Below are 20,730 nucleotides of genomic sequence, written 5' to 3'. Positions count from 1 at the left end.
ATCAATTACTTGTATTTAGACCTATACTTGATACTTTGGTCTTTTGAGCAGTAAGGGTCAGATCGTTCTTAATTAATTGTGTCACACTTGTGAAACAAGATTTCAGTTTATAATCTTATTCAATGATCACTCTTTGTTCACTCTTTTCTCACAATATGCAATCAGGTACAGAGGACCTATTCTGACCCAGATAATCACTGGGTTACAAAGACATTTCTTTGAACTAGTTTTAAAGGTATTTCACATACAGAAATGCTAGATTTATTTAAATTTCAGAATTTTAGACTTTCTTCATGAACAAGGAATATATTCAATTCAAATGCTTTATTGACGACTACCAAACATGAGGCATACATTATATATACACAAACCAGTATCAACTGTACAGAATAATGTAATATTTACTCTCCAAGGCTACCAGTTCTTAATGTATGCCAACATGGTGTAATGGTGCACACTTTCGTATCTGTATGATGGAGGAACAGGTTCGATTCCTGTTGTTGGCTTTCCTTTGAAAGAACTAGTAGAGATCTTCCATTGTTTAAGAATACGACAATATCATAGCATTTAATGTCAAAGACACACACTTGCGCAGAAAACATGTTTACTAATGAAATAGCTAAATTTCATTTACACTAATTATTTGCATGGAAAAGGTTTTTAACAGAAGAGGGTTGTGATCAAGCATTTCTTGTGCAACACATTCCAATCTGAAAGTTAGCAAAATTCCTCATAAGTGTTATCCCCAAGTAACTGAAACATGTCTGTGTTATATATTTCGAAGGTTCTTTAATCTCCACATGAAACAATGACAAATCTCCTTTTTAAGGTCTTTCTAGTCATGTATTTCTCATGTCATACTGTGGAATGAATTGTTACTCCTCCTACTGCTAGCTAACTTTTTGATCTGAGAACTGACACTCTCAAACTTCCTCCATGAGTCTTTCTCAAAAAGCTCACCTCTGATCTAAAAATTATAAACAATGTCACAAACATCAGTATAATCAGTAAAGATTTGTATCAGGAATAGTAGTAAATACACAATACACATACATCATAAATATTAATTATGTCATAATTTTATCATAGATAAATAATGAAACAAGTCTGTAATTTTTGTAGAAGATGAACAACCAACTGTGAATTTTGAATGTCAATATATTTCCCTTTTCTTCTAAAGTTTTATATTCATGCAGGTTTTACTTACACAAACAAGAGGGAGGGAATGCTGATGTCTGCTTGTATGCATGCCACAATCGTCACTTCGACTCAGAAATTTCTCATTTTCAATAAAGTCATCTGAAGATCTGGCCTCTCCTTTTTAAAAGGATCTGCATGATGCACCTGAAATAAAACAAGGTAGGTCAGTTCATTATATACAAAAAATCATGCATTTGTCACTATTGTGTTTTATCAATCCAGAAAATGTCAGTATTGAATTTAATCAATTTGGGATTGAATTTCTTTCACTAACAAAGGGAACATATTTTAGAATATGATAAACTTCTTAACTCACCTTTAGATGCCAGAAATAATTGTTTTTATTATTGCTATAAGAGGTGGGAAACTTGAAATAACAGACTGTAACAAATTGATTTAGTTGTTAACCTGTTCTGGAAGTCTGTAATTCTTTATTCAAGTTGGATGTCAATTCCTTCCAATATGAATTAGTGTGGAGGAGGATGGGTCCTTGAATACCCCTTTAGAAATTCTTTCTCCATCTCTTTCCACCTGGAGTCTGTAGACTACATGGTAAAATAAAGAGATCAATCTGGTTATCTTTCTTTTCTTTTTTCCACAAAACTATATTAAGAATCATTAATTTGGTACACAAGTACCACTAGACAAAATTTTCAATACAGTGAGAGAAACATAAATGCAAAACTTTGTTTTTGGGGATGAATGAGGGTTTCTCCAGATGGTGATCTTCTACATTTTTTTCTTTGATGCTTTAGCAGGTGTGAATTTAGTACCAAATCCAAGCAGTACCAACGAGTTTGTGCAAAAGCATAACAATGAATGTTACTATAGCGCCATATTATGTACTTCAAATTATGTAAAATTTGTTTTTTTTGTTAGATACAGAATTCCTGGCTACTACATAAGATTTTTAAATTGAAGTGTATGAACTCAGTTCTCTCATAAAGAAGACAAAGAATTTGAGTTACAAACAAATGCAAAATATAATGCTAACACAAATATAGAATACCTCAATGTATATCATTTGGCAATATATAAAAACTGTGGGCCGACCCACAAATATAATTTTGGACAAGCGGGACTGTGAGTCGGAGAGGAATAGTAACTGTTGACAATGAAATTGTTAGTGATCCCCTCTGAAATCTGCAGAATATTCACAGTAAACCAAAGTAACAACAGAAACTTTAAATCAAGCCTATTGTATCAAGCATAAAGTTGGCAGGTCAACATAAGAATTAAATAATTGACACTGTCAGAGACCATGATACTGAATTATAAAATGCATAAATAGCCTTATCTCCTACACAAGCAATATATACATCTTATTATACCTGTTGGCATGGTTTTGCATATTCATGAAGCATTATATATGAGGGTGTTTTTTCACCCACTATCATATGTTTCTTTCCATATGTATGGAAAATTATCTGAAATTAAAACAATTTATATACATAGTGATACACATGTATATAATTTCGAGAATCTGTAAAATTGTACACTTTAAGTCCAATAAAAGCTTAAAACACCTCCATCATCGCACAAAAAATTAATCGTTTAAACTTCAGCTATAGCCTATATAGTCTTATCAAAGTAAAGCACGTCGTGAGATCTATATGTAATCAAAAATTGTCCAAAAATGAGTGGAGGAAATTCGATCTGAAATTGGCGGTTCGAAATAGGAAAACTGGTGCGTGTCATCTATAAAACTCAGTATATATCTTCACCAGCAACCCTATGAAACCCAACAATAGTAGAAAAAACGAAGTTACACGGTTAGATTTAATTTAACACACGTGAAAAATATGCGAGTTGACGAATCACCTACTTGCTTGAAAACAAAGGGATAAGACTATATCAAACAAGCGTGTCACATGGAAAACCAAGTATTATACATTTCCTAAGGTCTGTCTCTGGCAATTAATGACATAAAATCGAAAGTGACACAGCTAATTAAGCCATGATACACTCATTTACGTACATTCCCATTACTTACCATTGAGTCCGCCATGTTGGATTTTGATCAGTGGAAGAATCCATTCGACAGTGAGTGCCTGGCCTTCGTGCTTGCACATCGGAAGGCCTCGGGAACCAGGCTAATCTTTAAAGTATCACATTTCGGAAAACGGAAGCGTGGTTCCGCATTTACATTTGATTGTGACGTAGGCCGAGTATAGGTCCCCTTTAAATGCTGTCTGACGTGTTTCATACCGATTGTTAGACCGTTCTTGACACACTGATTATACCCGCACTTTCTAAAGAAAGTTCGGGTATATTGTTGTTACCCTGGTCCGTCCGTCCGTCTGTCACACTTTCTTCTTCCTCAAACTGCTCCTTTTTTTTTTCAAGTGGTAACCAATTGATCTTTTGGAATATGATAGGTGATGTATTGTAGATATATGATAAGGTTTTAGAATATTCAATTTTACTCTGGGGGCAAAACGGGGGTCAAAAAATGACGTTTTTTCAACAAAAACCTGGTTCCCTGAACTACTCCTACATTTCATGCAGTAGCCCAATCATCTTTTGGAAGATGTGCAATAAGGTTTCGGAATTTTCATTTTCACCCTAGGGGTCAAATGGGGGTCGAAAATGATGCTTTTTAACACAACCCTGGTTCCCAGAACTCCTCTTACAATTTACACAGTAGCCTAATAATCTTTTGAAAAATGATTGCTGGTGCCCTGTAGATGTGCAATAAGGTTTTGGAATTTTCATTTTCACCCTAGGGATCAAATAGGGGTCGAAAAATGACGATTTTGTACAAAGAAACCCTGGTTCCCAGAACTCCTACATTTTACACAGTAGCCTAATAATCTTTAGGAAGATGATTGCTGGTGTCCTGTAGATGTGCAATAAGGTTTTGGAATTTTCATATTGGCCCCAGGGGGCAAATAGGGGCCGAAAAATGACGTTTTCTATCACAAAGCTTGTCACTTAAACTCCATCTACATCTTTAGGAATAGTCGCATGATATTCAAGGAGCTGAATAGTAATGTCCTGTAGATGTGCAATAAGGTTTTGGAATTTTCATATTGGCCCCAGGGGGCAAATAGGGGCCGAAAAATGACGTTTTATATCATAAAGCTCCATCTACATATATGTACATCTTTAGGAGTAGTCACATGATATTCTAGGATTGTTTACCTTGAATGACCTTGAAAGTGGGTCAAGGTCAAAGGTCAAGATCACTTTCTCCTCCAAAGGGTCTTAAGTGGTTGACTTAAAAATGGGGTCAAGGTCAAAAGTCGAGGTCACTCTTCAAGATGTGGGTCTCCACAAGTGACGCAACATTGAGTATGTACATCATTCCAAAGGAAGTCTATATCCCCTTCCTTCACGGGATTCAGAATGATAGCTGTCTGCACCAAGTACTTGCGATACACAGATAGATGACCGACACTCTACGCATAACTTGGAGAAACAGTCTCCGTGGGAAAGCTCTGTCAATGTCAAGGAGGACTGCATGAACCAACCAAGCGCCAATTTACATATCTGCTCAATGTTCAACATTTGGGCACTGGTACTGATCTTTAAGCAATACACAAAATTGACACTCTACACAAAGTGATAATACCCCCCCCCCCCAATTAAAACAAATACACATACACAGAAAGATTTACACATGTACATTTCACCTTCTGTAATATTGTAAACCAATAAATTAATAAAAAATTATTCAAAAAAAGAAAGCGGGAAAAAAATGATAAATAAAATAAAATAAATGAATAAGCTAGACTTGCCTGATCCCGAATGATGCAATATCCTTTGTTCAGACTCTATACTCAGGAAACATTTTCTTTGTGCCTTTGCTCAGCCTCTTAAATCCAAGTGAACTCACTGAAATGACATCCACGTCCACACATGTACACAAATCATCCAACAAGGAAATGCACAGCTTCCCCACCTGTCGTCCGTTTACTGCGTCCTCAAAAGTAAAAGTAGAAATCCCCGCCAATCAACTCTCTCACATGTCACTGTTTCGGATCCTATAAAAATCCACTTTATCAATGTACAATGAGCATCATCATGCATTCAAACACAAATAAACAACATTGATATCATTCAAACTCCATTATTTCTTCTCTTTAAATCATCTAGTATTAAACCCTGGTCAAATTACCTTCGAAAATATTTTGCTCACTAAAAAGTCATGCCGGGTCAAATATATTTAGAGGTGGGGGGTGGAACAGCATATGACGATAAGCTGATCATCAACTTTTATCACATTTGTTTGAGCATGTAATTCTCTAAAAATTAAACTTGTCGTAAAAAATACACACTGAAGTAACTACAACCCAGGTAACACAGAAACGTTACAGAAACATTTTAGAAACGTTTCTTTTAAAAGCGTGAAAACATTTTTAAAAAATGTTTTTAAAACGTTTTTTTGTATGGCACTAGAAACAGAATGGAAACGTTTTGAAAAACAGTTTTCGAAAACGTTTTTTTATCGTTTTGTAAAAGCGTTTTCAAAATGTTTCTCTTAAGCATTTTCAAAACGTTGTTTGAAAACATTTTAAAAACATTTTAATTAAATGTTTTATAATAATATAACAAAACGTTTTCAAAACAATATTATGAAATGTTTTCAAAACAATATTATGAACTGTGTTCAAAACATTGTTATAAGACACTTTTAACGGTAAAATATCATTTTTTAAACATCCCTATTTTCAAAAGTTGCAATAAACTATATGAAGCATTGTATTCAATCTTATTTGATTAGTGTTTACTTTTTTCTTTTCTGTTATTCTTTGATTTTTGTTTTTAGCATGTGGGAATGACGATGGATGCAAAATGACATTTAAATACCACTGTCCTGTGGAGATATGGATTCAAAAGATATTATTTAGAGTTTAAAATATTTACTATTTAGATATGAAAAAAAAAGCAAATATAACAGTAACATTGGATTTTAAAAAAACATAGTGGGGGATTTTTAAAGTCTTGTAAGTCATTCTCTGTTCTCTGGGATTTCCGAAACACAGTGTAGAAATTTGTAACGTCTCACAATCAGTCATCCTCTGGGATTTCAGGCAAGCACCTCCGCCTCTTTTCCTTTTGTTTCTATATTAAAAAAAGACAACAGATAAATGAGAGTTTACATATATGAGGGAACGACCATAAATTTGTTGTAAATTTCATACAGGTCTAACATTGTTGGGTTTATTTTGGAGCTTGACATTTATATATATTTATCTATAACAACCCTATAAAGTAGACCAAAAAATGTTAAAGAACAACAGATGCTATCAATTGACAATCTTCTCATGGAGGGACATGAATATTTATTTAGTACATCGGCTTTCCCCAATAGTATCATGCAAGTCGCAAGTACATTCAAAATAATGGAAACTCCAACAGAGTTTTGCGAAACTATATGTCCACATTTTGTGATATTAGAAGAATGTCAGAATTGATGTCAAAGCAAAATGTATTTATAAATGTTTTAATAAAAATAAAAATTCCAATCCAATCCAATCAGATCAATGAAGAAGGGGCCTTGTTATTTTGAAGGCCACTTGTTGTTGGATGTATCTGTGTGAATTTTGTTGAACCAAATGTACATAACAACCTATTTGGTCTCATCAGTGAAGCTAGAGCCAAAATCTGGAAGTGTACCAGCGATACAGACATCTATCGAAAGTTTTGTTTAAAAAAAATGGTGGTTTGTTGTGAAAATGGTCTCTTGTTAATTAACTTTGAACATCATGTCTACCTGTTAAATGAATTCTAAATTAAATTATTAATAAAACATACCTTCATGTAATTGGAGCCTCCTGGTTTATTCGGGGCACTTCTTAACACCTCAAACACCTCATTCTTTAGTTCTTCCACTAAAATTTGTTTTTTTTTTAAGCTTTTCTTCCAGCACCTACAAAAACGTTGTAAGTTTTTACTAAATCCACTTGCACTATTTTAAATTGTACAAACATATTACTCTATTTAATTGACCTGATCGGTTATGGGTCAATTATTTCGGGGTTGTTCTTTAAAAGTTTAACAATAAGTCCGAGAAAGTTCAACTCCGCAAGATCAGGTCAATATTATAGAGTAATAAAATCATGTAACGGTCCTATACTCAGAATACCATAAGTATACTACTTTTACATAGTTCAACTTATATGCATACATTTATTTATAGGTAAAAATGTCAAAAATGTAAATCAATGAAGCTGAAAAAATGTCACCTTGATGCTGACCTACCATAATTTTACTAAAATGCCAAAATACCAGCAAACATATTAAAAAGACACCATTTTGAAAATTTTCTTATTTCTTACATTTAACCAGGAATACCGTTTTTATACATTATTGTTCCCAAATTTGAATGAAATTTTGTCCAATACCTGTCATGTGAGAGGTTTATTTATACTGATTTACTTTCAGTAAAATAACTTACACTTAAGAAAAAATCACTAACCTATAACAATAGTAAATAATTTGGTGTCCATAAATCTAGCCTTGCCCTTTTGGCCAGTGCCACTGAACTGGCTCATGCATCCATTTGTCATGCATGTCCGCATTATCTTTCTGCATATTTTTGCAGCATCACTACCCCCTTGGAGACTGGCAAGGACATTCAACTATAAAGTTAAAAAACATGCAATTAAAAAAAATCAAATGATATCTGAAGTTTGAATAGATAATTAATTATTTATAAAATTGCAATTATTATGACTATTAATCAACAAGCTACTATAGAATTGATGGGCATAGTCTAGGTGTTGATTTGCAAGGTTCTCCGAGACTAAAATGCTCATTGATACACAAAGGCACATAAAGTGCTTATATAAATTGTCTGAGAGAATATCTTTAAGGGCAAATTGACCAGTGTACAGCAAAAACTGTCTGAACTCTGTTGCTTTCCAACGATCAACTTACAGTTTACAGGCCACACAAATTTTCATCACCTACCGGTGTAACCGTGGTGGCGGTCGCTGGTGCTCAGGGTCGCTCTTAATAGAATATATAGGGAAAAGAACGACTCGGATCACCGGCTTCTGCGCATGCGTGGTATTTAACTCGAAGCGGTGTCCTACTGGTTTTAAATCCATAGTAATAATAAACCCCCTTCTCAGTTTTCTGTTTCGTATGCACATCATAACTTGAAAGATACAAATTAACTTGTATTATCCAACTCCAAAATTGATATTTTAATGCATAAGATTTCTGAATTATGTCTAAGATATCTAATAACGAATAAACAACTTGAAAACAATGGCTGTTTATTCAAAGCATATTTACAATAGTGTTATCTCCATAACAATTCCCAAGTCATCTTTTATATTTTAATCACATGACAACAGGTGTGAACAAGGCACAGCTAGACGCCTTAAACTTGGATTAACGTGCAGGTGTAAACAATTACCTGTAAATAAAATAACACCAGGTTATTCTACCGTGACCAACCTTCGTAATCATAAGTACAAATACCACTCGCCCAATTTACGAACAATACGTAGGCACATATTCAACATTGTTTTATTATTTATTTATCTATTTTGTATAGTATGTTTCTTCTCTCACCCTCTTTTATTTCAAATATATTTTCTGATTATCTGAATTCAAATTATCTCCGATATGCGAACAACCACACATCTACTGTATACAACTTGGAGGTTTACTTTGGGTGTTTTTGTACAAAAGTGGAAGACTTTCCTATTACGAGATAATTCTTTTTGTGTTAAAATTTAACCAACTAGACTCTATATACATGTACATATAGCAGGATCGTGTATAGGAACCAGCAGGCATAAGGGATCGTGCCATCCTTCTTATTCCCAATAAAAACCATAAGACAACAAAACTAACGTCTGGCGCCTTTTTTCGTCTTTATTTACCTAATATCTATTTATTTATTTTCAAGGTCAACGTATATCTGTTCACTTATGCCCCAACTATAATTGCTTACAAAGGACACGTTTCAGTTTCACGAAATTAGTCAAAATAGGATTCATGTTTGGTATACGGACAAAAAGTCACAGGATAAACGTCACTGGACAGAAAGTCACAAAATATGTAGAAAAGTCACAAACATGACTTAGCAAATGAGACCCCATATATACTTTTAAGATAATAATAACAGGTGGTACCCAAATGCTCACTAAAGCTGTTGTTCAGACACCAGACATTTCTTACAGTGGATAGGAGGTACAAGGTAATACATGTCATCATTATTGATGTTTGTTTTGCCACATTTAGCACCTTCAGTTCATTATTAAATGTTCATTATCAGATAATAAGAAAGGAAAAATCATTGACTTGTTTATATATCAATTATTATATGATAGTTCACTTACTTCTTGCTTTGACAATGATCTGGAGTGAAAGGAAGCCAACCATAATTCTGTCATCATTACATGTAATATGTAGTATACTAAACCAAATGATCATCAAGCTTATTTCATCGAAATAAGAAATCTCTCTTTTTAAAAATCAAAATGATATTTTACAATAAATATGATAAAAGGAATAACAATTTTATAATTATTATCAAAATCTCATAGAAAATATAAAGTTTGCATATATATATATATATCCAATTTTTTTTTAAACGTATAAGATATTAAAAGAAATAAAATAGACAGTACACAAAGTTAAAATTTTAACGCTAGCGCTTTCAAATTTTAACTTTGTGTACTATTTATTTTATTTATTTTCATATATCTGTATAATGACTTTCTGACCGTCAATTTTACAATATTTCAAATATGTTCTAACACAGAGGTGCCAAGTAAAGTAGTAGTTAGGAGAAACCAAGTGTATTTTAGGATTCAGCGAAATTGTGTTATTTGTACACATGTATATTGTAGATATGACTCGTATATACCAGAAAAAGGAAGTTAATCTTAAAATGATATCATCGGTGCGTGGTACAAACTGTCGCACGACTCTCATGAATACATTGATCAAAAGATTACAAATGTAATATGCGCTTAATTCAAATTTTTAACAAGGGTTAAGGATATGTTCTCTTGCCCAAAGGGGAAGGTTGGTTTAAATGGGACATTTTAATGCATTTTTGACTATGCAAAGAACCAGAGCCACGAATAGCCAAAAATGGCCCTTAGTCAGAACATGATATTATTCTCGGGGACAGAAACCAAGAATATCTATTTTTCAAATATGTTATCCTTTTTCCGATATCTTTTCATTTTTTTTAGTTATTGACCTTCAAAGTACCCATTGTTTTGGCCAGATTGTTATTGACGTCGCAATTTTGCAACGTAACGTCACAATTTTACAACGTTTCATGTACTTTTACGTGAAAGTTCTCTAGGTATAAAAGTGAAACAAAAACACTGTTCAGTGCAATTTAATTATGATATTGTAAATATTTAAATCTGTCTATGTTAATTCTATATTAAAACACACACCTATATAGTATAATTGTACATCTCTTTCTCCTCTCTCTGTTTGTCTCCTTCCCTCTCTTTATATTTTTTAAAATTTTATATATGAAACCATTCAACAGTTTTAAAGTAATATTAATTCAGTACCTCTTTACTTAGCTTTGTTATTTATGTATGACATGAAGATAAACCCAATCCCAGTATTTTAACTGTATAACCAATTATTGCACATACCGATATTTTTTTTTTTTGGGGGGGGGGGGTCTTAAAATGTACACGAAAACACGGTGGATCCAACCGTTGACTTACGAATAAGATCTATTGACCTATGTGTGTGCGTTTCAATATTACATGTAGTTTATGTTGCATATTGATCACTTCTTTTAACAATCTTTTATAAGTTTGCGGATTTTTATTTTTATTATTTATTGGGGGGGGGGGTGTTATTATTATCCTGCATGTACATGTAATCACGCCAATAACAGTAATATCCAGGCTTCGGACAGCGGCGTTATTTCAGACGCACTTTGCTACATGTACAACTTTGGACAGTGAGTAAACATTTTAATCCTATGTTTCACACTTTTATTTGTGTTTTGCTATATAGGGAGTTACGTTTATGATGTGTGTGTGTGTGTGGGGGGGGGGGGGGGGGGGGATAGGGAAACTGTTACAAAAGTAGCCGTACATGTACAGAATAACACATGAACATTTAGTTTAGCCATATGGATATAATTTATTTTACATTAGGCTAAGAAAATGTTCACGTAAAATATGTTCCATTTATCTAATTTCATTAGTTTACTATCGGGATCATTTATTACAATAATATCTAGACCTGTGTGTATTTCAAAATGCCTTAATTATTATCATTAACTCCATAACATCTATAAAACGAATTAATTAATTAAAAAGTCTTATTCTGATACTGCTACATATAATAGAACCAAACTCCCTCCTCGCATATATTTGGTTAGTGTGCAAACAAAATTAAGCGGATGTTATTTTCACATAAATAGAAACAAGAATTTTATCAATCAAGGGGTTAACACCATAAAATTTGCTTATCTTAACACTTTCACATTTCTTCCTGTCATTAGGTTTAGTTCTTATCTTACATAAAATGCATGAGGGAAACCTTTTTCCGTTATCAGACACTTCCTAAGCAGGACAATGGTTTAATAATGTGTTCAGTTCTTCCTTCTGTAATGCTTAGTAATATTTTACTTAATTATGTAGGATAATATATTTAAAAAATAAATACATAAACTTTTACTTCAGGAACGAGTGTGATTCATATGTTCACCTCTACTTTAATCAGTATTAATGATATCGTCTTCTTTTTTCCATTTGTCTTTTTTATTTTGTTCTAAGATTTGTGGTTTTGAATATTTGCTGTTAAGACTGAATTTTTCATGATAAATATAATTGAAACAATGAAATATACACTATTTTCGTTAACATTCTTTTTACATTATTTTTTTTTTCATTTTCGAATTATTCATTATTATTATCCCTTTTTATTAACTGCCTTGTATTTTTGCTAATTAGATCAAATGTAATTCTGTTTGTCAATGAATTTCATTTAAAAGCAAAACAAGATCCATATTGCTAGATATATTTTTCGTATTCATATTTGTATGTATTTCTATATATTGATTTCTGACAGATGAAATATGCAATGGACCGGAATAGCTGTGTGTCGAAATATTACGGTACCCGATAACGTATGTCCAAATCGGTTGTAACACGTAAACAACGGCACGAATGTTGTAGATCTGTAGCTCTGGGACTTGTAGCCTACAGTCTATTCTTTATATTGTTATGTGTACGCCTAAAAAAATTTCTGGTACCCATATATTATACTATAACTTTAGAAATCATTAAACAATACGGGATAGGCCAATATATCTTCGCATCAAAGTAGCCTATCGAGTTGGGCACCCCTCGGTCCCCCAAGTCTTTATATGTACTGCGACAGCGATTTCAACATGCTCATCAGTGCCAAGAAAACTGAATGCACGGAGATGAAACATGTGAAGCTAGATATTTATTAAATTCAACGGCCTTCAGATAATGGTATTCGCCGACGACCGTTACCGGTTCTAAAAATTATGTCGTTATGGGGGATACGTTAAAACGCTTTATTTCACTTAGACGCTTGTAAACACTGAAATGGAAAGAGAAACTTACGTAAAGTTTTCCGTCTCTCGACTCAAAGACGAGTTAAAGAAAAAAGGAGCCACCACGAGAGGCAGAAAAGCCGACCTTATAGACAGGTTTGTAGTTTCATACCTCATAGCCGTTATTTTCGTTTGTAATATTTCAACAAATTCGTAGCTCTGCACCCATGCAGACGACGGAGGATGTTTACGCCGGCATGATTATGCCTAGATATTGTTTTGATGCTCAGTGCGACAATTCTTTTATCAAAATGCATCAAAATTCAATAAATTAATGTGATATAAGTTATATTTATGTCATCAATTATACGTAATAATTATAGTACTATACGGACTGTTGTTATTGTAATACATGATACAATGGCATTCACTGACATGTACTAGTACGTCTTGGTACCTAATATTTTTTTTATGGGAAGTGGACATTGTACAGTACTTTATTGTAAGCTTAAGGCATATGATAGAAATAAAGATTTCAAGAATGACCCAATTCATATACCTGAGCCTTTGGAAGTTGATTGGCCAACGAGGGGATTTCAACAGCTCCAGGAATCACATAAAGAAGAAATCCCAGAGATATGCATTGAACAGATAGACATGTATTTTGTACATAGATTAGCAGGTTTGTTCTTATAATTTACTTGTATGATTAAGAACAACATTTTTGCAAAACATACATCTAACATTAGGAGTCATTTAATGAATGTGTAATATCTTATAGAATAATTTGTACATATATATAATTATGTGTTTATGAGTAAATAAATTTTAAAATCATGAGCTTGTACTTATGTGTAGGTGACAGACAAAGCACTGGTGATGTCAAGGCTATCGAGAAAGGAAGGCTGCTTGTTGAAAGTGATAGAGTCTTGGCTGTGTCATATTTAAAGGAAGATAATTCCCTGTTCTTTACAGGCATTGTTGGCGCAGCCATGAAAACAAAGGCAAGTATTACATTTAATTTGTGGATATAATATACATTGTAGTACTAATTGTACATGTACCGTGTATGTTATCAGTTATTTTCTCTTATTTTATTACTTTGTACTGAGATATTTTTGTAAAAATAACTAAAAAAAATTATATTACCCAGAATACATGTATGTATTTCAAATTAAAGGTAACATACAACTTCAAATTAAAATTTGACAAAAACTCGGGAGACATCTTGAACAGCCATTGTGAGTGTCCTGCAGGACGAGGTCCCCATGAAACTTGCAAGCATCTTGCTGCTGTTGCCATAGTTTTACTCTCTTGTTCTGAAGGAAAAGGTTTGAGGATTCAGAGATCATGCACAGAAAACCTGCACACATTTCATAAACCCAAACATTCATACTCAGGTAAAAATACATGAATATTATGTGATGTTCCATGATGAACAGAAGCAATAGTTTTATGACCATATATTGAATCAAGTACAATAATTTATTTTTTTCCACATGTTTAACATATTCAAATTTTGATATAGGTTCACCAGTCAAAGCTGAAGATCTGCCCAGGAAGCGGAATCTGACTGATGATTTTTTAAATGATCCCCGCCCTGAACATCTAAAAGGTGTAGCTGGTTACCCGGATAGGGTTCGCAATATGGTCTTAAACCATTGTGCAGAGACCTCAGACAATCTGACATACAGATATCTCATCGAGAAAGCAAATATTCAGGTAAACATAAGCATGAAAATGCATTACTCACACAAGCAAGAATCTCACTTAATGTCCCTGTACATCGCTAATTATAAGCAGCGTCAAGTCAAAAGTATCTCGCTAGTGAACTTATAGCAAGCTATATTAGTAATGCATATAAAATGTTGATTTTAAAATTATAAGTCTGTTAATCTAAAGCAGTAAGTAGTGATGGGTAAAACTGCACATATAAAATAAAGTGTTTAATAACAAACAAACTGTAACACCTTTTGTTTCACTAGGCAGCAGTATTGGACCATGATTATTTGGAAAGACCCTTCACAGAGTATTGGGTTCAACGAGCTGTTGAGGTAGGTCTTTTGTTAATTGGCTCAAACTGCATTTCAACAAAATTAAATTTTATGACATTTGTGCAAATGTTGTATATGTGTTAAAATAAGATATAATGTGCAATGTAAATTGATTGCAAGGATTTTTTCTCATGTTCATATGTATTACTAATACCATGCAATTTTATACTACAAAACACAGTACAAGATATATGGTTTTTGTTATATACAATTTTTTAAAGGTAACAGCAGATAAAGTAGTTGCCATTGAGGAGCAGACACGTGGACAAGCCAGCTCAAATAATTGGTTCAAGGAGAGATCATGGCGGATCACAGCCTCAAGATTTGGAGATATCTGTTTAGCTAAAGATAGGCGTAATAGGCAGAAACTCTGCGAGTCTCTATACCAGCCTTCTGCTGCTGTATTTCACAGTGAAGCTCTAGTCCATGGACGTACCTACGAGACACGTGCTATTAGGTATGTTTTAGTGTGAGCTAGTCAGACAATCACGTGTACAGCAGAGACCTGGTTTGTAAATCTTAACGCTCTATATAAGCATTGGTCAAATCAGTAAATTATTATTTACATATATTATATGCCTTTTCTTATTTTTATCTCTCATTACAGATCCTTTGAAAGAGAGACTGGCCAAGGTGTTCAAAGATGTGGTTTCTTTGTTGATATGGATCGACCTTACTTGGGGGCATCACCGGATGGACTCGTTGGCAATGATGCACTAATTGAAGTCAAATGTCCCTTTGCTGGTCGCTTTGAGAAGATTCAGCCTGGAAAGTACTTCCCATATCTAACAATGGACTCTGTAACTGGTGAAATGAAATGAAACCCACCTCTAAATATTTTTTCCAAATACAAGGCCAAATGCTTATTGCCAAAAAACAAATTTGCTATTTTGTTGTATACACTTTCAAAGATTTGTTCATCCAGAAAGTACATATTGATGTAGAATGTTGCCAGAATTTTCTTCTTCCAAAGCTTGATGTATTCTATGATAAATTTTTCATGCCATACTTGTTATCCTTGCTGTAAAGTGGAAGCATATATGCAAACTTGTGTAAAAGTTTCTTCTAAATGATTTATCGAGACAGTTCATTTTTTTTATACAGAATCTTTTTTGTATTCATGATTTGATTAGAGTCTGCAAATGATTCTTCATGTTTTTTTGCCTAAGTTTCTGCCCAGAATACCAATCAATTTCAGATGAAATACATTGCATATCCATGATATGAAATTTTCTGTATTGACAATATACATGTAACAATGCATAGATGTTGGTTATATAAAGTGTTAAACTTTTTAAATTGATTTTTAAAAAAAGATATTGTACTTTGACCCTTTCAAGGTAAATAGCTTTTACACTTAAAAGTTGATATGTCTACCAAGATCCTTGTATGATGTATCCCTTTGAATATTGACAGCACATGTTGCATAAAGGATACAAAAAATGTACGATACATTTAAAACTTGTAAGCAGAAATATGAACACAACTTTCAAGGGATTCACTGTATGTGCAGGGCATACATTTATTAAACTTAGACATGTATGCATGTACATTTTGATATACTACTGGCACATGTTTAAGCACTTTTATCAACAATGCAATTCCTAAAATTTGACAACATAAAACAAATGTACACAATTCTGGAAGCTAGGGGGATTTTTGACATTGGTAGCTCATGTTTCAAAATTTTGAACCTCTTTGCAAGCCCAATCACCCTCTCTACATGAATACGTTTTGAGGCAACTCGCCTATTTCTAACTATTTCTTCGGGGTCAAGTTGGCTTTTGCCCTTGAGAAACGTGGGTGTATTAATAAAAACATTCTGATTCTCAAATAAATCTTGAACAAGAATTCCCCGATCTGCCATAATGCTGTCACCAGCATCAAATTTGCCTACATCTAGCAGAGTAGAGTGTTCAATGATTTGTCTGTCAGACACAGAGCCCCCATAAGTAGAGGATGCATAAGATACTGCTCCATTTGGATTTACACCTACCATGGTTTTCAACGTGTTTTTGTGTTTATAAGAAGACCATGTTTTGGATTGTGCCTCAACATTTGATGGTTTGTGAATTGGTTGCTCGGTTGCATCTAAAATTACGCATGTATTGGGAAACTTTTTAGCAAAATCTGTTGGCATATGTTCTTTAATGATGTCTTTAGAAGGCCAGAATTGTTCCTCTAACTCTTTTAATTGAAAATACAAAAAGTTAATCCAAGTTGTTACAATTTTAGAAACAGTAGATTCACAGACTTTAAAGAGCATAGCAAGTTCCACATCTTCTTTTGCTTGTCTGAGTTTCATCAGAGTTAAAAACAACTGATCTTGTGGACTTAATAAGCCACATTTGTAATTCAAGTCAAAAGCTGCTGGCCCAAGAATATTAAAGAGAAGCATGAAATGATCATAGCCATTCAAACCAGTGTAATAAGAAAGCATCTTAGTGTCCAGTTTCATACCTTCAATTGAAAATCTACCTAAGGTAGGTATGTCACACTGGATTTCTTTCTCAGCTGTTGAACACATTTCTTCTGGCATGGATGTGGACATACTTGTAGATGACTGATCTACGACAACTTTGTGATGTACAATCAATTCATCCATATATATGGGCAGGTCTTCAATCATTGGAGTACATGTATCTTGAGTAGACTCTCGCAGCCTCTTTCGCTTAGCTCTGTCAGATTCCTGGGTAGTACTGGTATTCTTGAAGTCAAAAACAGAGGGCGCAGCTCCATACTTAAGTCGTCTTCGTTCACCTGTCACAAATTGAATATGTTACAGGAATGTTGGTTGTAAGTTATACTTTATATTTAAAAGCTTTAAGATTCGCTAATTATAAACTAGATTTGTTATAATTGATTTACATAAATAGTCATGTAGCAAATTCAACCTTGCATTTTTAGCAGTCACTTCTACTGTAAAAAATATTAGGTGTGGGGGGGGGGGGGTGTCACCAAATATATGAAAATAACACCAGAAAATGGTGATTGTTAATGTGGAGACCCAATCTAATTAAAATTAGATCTTCCATCCGCTCCCCAGTTTGGGGAGCGGATGGAAGATCTAATTTTAATTACATTGTGTGGAGACCAGGACTCAGCTGGTTATATGTGTATATATATATATATATACATATATGGTATCATAGCACTCTTTCATCCTGTAACGTTTTATCAAAGCAGTATATGTCTCGTCATATAGCCTAGTATTATATTAAATGAATACTGTGATACATACCACATGTCAGTAGTTGCACCTGAAAAAGAGTAAAAACAAACCACAAAGCAACGCATTCAAGAATGTAAAAAAGAACGTTATCAATACACGAATACAAGACAAAATGAAGAAACTTTATAAATCAATATTTGAAAGAAGGAAAAATTCAAACAATTCAACAAATCAATTGACGATGCAGCTTTATATAACTGATTGATAGGACCTCGATCTAACCTGATTCGGTGATTTTGTAGTCATCTTCTGTGAAGTGTATATGGCAAACAACGTCTTCTTTTCCTGGGTTCCATATTTTTTTTGTTTTCCTATCCATCCGTTTGATCGCTACCCTCCATTTCAAGAGTAATTCCTGATCTGTGGGAAACTTGTGACCCCCAAAACCACCACAAAGTGGAACACAACAATATTTCACATTGTTTACTTCAAGCATTTAATTGATAAAGCGTTTTCAGTATCCCCCATAAACCGTGACTAATATTTAAAACCGGAAACGGTGCTGGCGTAAACTATTAAAATATATATAGTGTGATAACGTATAACGAAAAGGTGCGGCGCAGACGATGGGTGGATCTCGATTGTATCTGGAGTGGATTGGAGGACTTAGCTTCGTAATTGGTTGATCAAATAACTAAAACTGTTAACTAGTGCAAGGTTTTTGTAACTATCCCTAACATGGTTACATATATATTCAAGTTCATAAATTGAGCATATAATCTATTTGAAATTTTGGGGGCAAAATCAATTGATGTACATAGCCCGATTCCGACGATGGCGCGGATCCGGTTTTATTTCAATAATATTGTTTGAAATAATCCTATTTTATTAACTTTGAATAATTACTGGTTTCGTAAAAAGACAATGGAACAATCCCCAACTAAAATTTTAAATATTACGATTTGTATTAAACCTATAGTTTGGAAAAGTATTCGGATTCCGTGCATGGAATGTGAAATTCCGGTTATTTGCAGAACATAAAAAGTAAAAATTCACTTATCCCCCAGGCCTCGATCCAAAAAAACTCTTAACTTCTGTGCAGTATGTAATATACTGATTTACAATTCATTAAGATTTATTGGATCGATGCCCGGGGGTTATACAATTTTTTGGTGCATATTGTTGGAAATTATCAGCTTTTACAAAAATAACACAACTGTTATGGGTTCTGCATGTTATAATTTCTATATGCGTGAATTTTCGCGGAAAAACACACTGGATTGATAAAGAAGAAGGTCTAAGCTATTTCATACCATGATGAAATATTGGAATGAAGATACTTTATTTTACTCAAAATCACAGGGCCATATTTGGGTATTCGTGGCTCTTGTTCTTTCAAAAGGAATGATTTAATATGGTGCATGTCAATGCATGTTCGAAAGAAATTTTTGTTCCTCCCCCGGGAAAATGTTGAAAAAAAAGAAGATTTAAAATGGGACATTTTAATGCATTATTGACCGAATTTCTTGCTCCTTCTTCCTTTCATTTATAGTCACCACATGCTTTATATCTTTGGTTGTGGTTAAAAGAAATAAGAAGACCTAGGGGAGGGGACTCACCCCCACCCCCTCTAAATCCGCAACTGCATAGATATGTAGACTTCTTTATATTTTGAATTAAGGTATGCCATGTATAATGAAAGGATAATGAAGAATTTTGAAGGATTTAGATCAACATAAATGTTTATTGTCAAATAATGATGAAAGTGTAGCAGATGAAATTCACATGACTGGTGAATGATTCGAAGCTGACATTTTTGCACTTAAGACTTTTTAGAAGAGTTGTCTGCCCTTTGTATAAATAAGAAAATCTAATTTTCTAAAAATGTGTGTGGTCAATGATTAATTTTATTTCATATTTTCATTAAGAGAAAGTGTATGTAACTTTCTACCAAGAGATTTGTATGAAACTATAACTTCTTTTTAAAATATTGTAATAAAACAAGCTTCATATTTTGTCAGAACTGACTAGGGTATGGTCTGTAAAAGTTGCACAAGGTGCAAATGGGTGGCAGTTTGATTTGAACTAGATAATTTATGTGTAGTTTCAGAATTCGGGAGAGAAAAAATGGGGAAAATAATTATTTTGAATTAATTATGAGCGTCGGTGTCTGGGGTCGCTCTTCAGAATGACCGTTTCATATTTTGTCACAACTGACTAGGGTATGGTCTGTAAAAGTTGCACAAGGTGCAAATGGGTGGCGGTTTGATTTGAACTAGATAATTTAAGTGTAGTTTCAGAATTCGGGAGAGAAAAAATGGGGACAATAATTATTTTGAATTAATTATGAGCGTCGGTGTCTGGGGTCGCTCTTCAAAATGACCGTTTCATATTTTGTCAGAACTGACTAGGGTATGGTCTGTAAAAGTTGCACAAGGTGCAAATGGGTGGCGGTTTGATTTGAACTAGATAATTTAAGTGTAGTTTCAGAATTCGGGAGAGAAAAAATGGGGAAAATAATTATTTTGAATTAATTATGAGCGTCGGTGTCTGGGGTCGCTCATCAGATTGACCGTTTCATATTTTGTCAGAACTGACTAGGGTATGGTCTGTAAAAGTTGCACAAGGTGCAAATGGGTGGCGGTTTGATTTGAACTAGATAATTTAAGTGTAGTTTCAGAATTCGGGAGAGAAAAAATGGAGAAATTAATTATTTTGAATTAACTATGAGCGTCGGTGTCTGGGGTCGCTCTTCAAAATGACCGTTTCATATTTTGTCACAACTGACTAGGGTATGGTCTGTAAAAGTTGCACAAGGTGCAAAT

General features: G+C 33.7%; 2 protein-coding genes and 1 long non-coding RNA gene across 5 annotated transcripts; 1 reads left to right on the top strand and 2 right to left on the bottom strand.

The window, feature by feature from the left end:
- Positions 1–309: 309 nt before the first annotated feature.
- LOC125664687 (uncharacterized) lies at positions 310–9,440 on the bottom strand. 3 transcript variants are annotated; one of them, XR_007366012.2, is made up of 9 exons: positions 8,119–9,440; positions 7,625–7,787; positions 6,961–7,075; positions 6,212–6,267; positions 3,194–5,186; positions 2,532–2,627; positions 1,609–1,745; positions 1,208–1,344; positions 310–967 (listed from the first exon to the last, which is right to left on the bottom strand). It is a non-coding gene; the product is annotated as an uncharacterized LOC125664687 (long non-coding RNA). The 3 variants fall into 3 exon arrangements; XR_007366011.2 differs by having other exon boundaries at positions 3,194–6,267; XR_007366013.2 differs by lacking the exon at positions 2,532–2,627 and having other exon boundaries at positions 3,194–6,267.
- A 3,166-nt stretch (positions 9,441–12,606) lies between these two features.
- LOC125658387 (uncharacterized) lies at positions 12,607–16,012 on the top strand. Its single transcript, XM_056141170.1, has 7 exons — positions 12,607–13,361; positions 13,538–13,683; positions 13,860–14,079; positions 14,208–14,401; positions 14,665–14,733; positions 14,955–15,190; positions 15,341–16,012. The coding sequence occupies exons 1-7, from the start codon at positions 13,151–13,153 to the stop codon at positions 15,552–15,554; spliced, it is 1,290 nt and encodes a 429-aa protein (XP_055997145.1). The 5' UTR covers positions 12,607–13,150; the 3' UTR covers positions 15,555–16,012.
- A 30-nt stretch (positions 16,013–16,042) lies between these two features.
- LOC130047047 (uncharacterized) lies at positions 16,043–18,391 on the bottom strand. The gene is made up of 3 exons (XM_056141171.1): positions 18,188–18,391; positions 17,975–17,993; positions 16,043–17,493 (listed from the first exon to the last, which is right to left on the bottom strand). The coding sequence occupies exons 1-3, from the start codon at positions 18,209–18,211 to the stop codon at positions 16,310–16,312; spliced, it is 1,227 nt and encodes a 408-aa protein (XP_055997146.1). The 5' UTR covers positions 18,212–18,391; the 3' UTR covers positions 16,043–16,309.
- Positions 18,392–20,730: the final 2,339 nt, after the last annotated feature.

This window comes from Ostrea edulis, chromosome 6 (assembly GCF_947568905.1).
Source record: "Ostrea edulis chromosome 6, xbOstEdul1.1, whole genome shotgun sequence".
Lineage (NCBI taxonomy): Eukaryota > Metazoa > Mollusca > Bivalvia > Ostreida > Ostreidae > Ostrea > Ostrea edulis.
Note: the sequence above shows the minus strand (reverse complement) of the source record. Positions and strands in the feature narration are given on the sequence as shown.

Coding starts and splice junctions, on each gene's coding strand:
- LOC130047047 (XM_056141171.1), bottom strand. CDS start 18,211: ATGACTACAAAATCACCGAATCAG.
- LOC125658387 (XM_056141170.1), top strand. CDS start 13,151: ATGGGAAGTGGACATTGTACAGTACTTTATTGTAAGCTTAAGGCATAT. Junction 14,080..14,207: donor ACCCAAACATTCATACTCAG/GTAAAAATACAT, acceptor ATTTTGATATAG/GTTCACCAGTCAAAGCTGAA. Junction 15,191..15,340: donor TACGAGACACGTGCTATTAG/GTATGTTTTAGT, acceptor CTCTCATTACAG/ATCCTTTGAAAGAGAGACTG.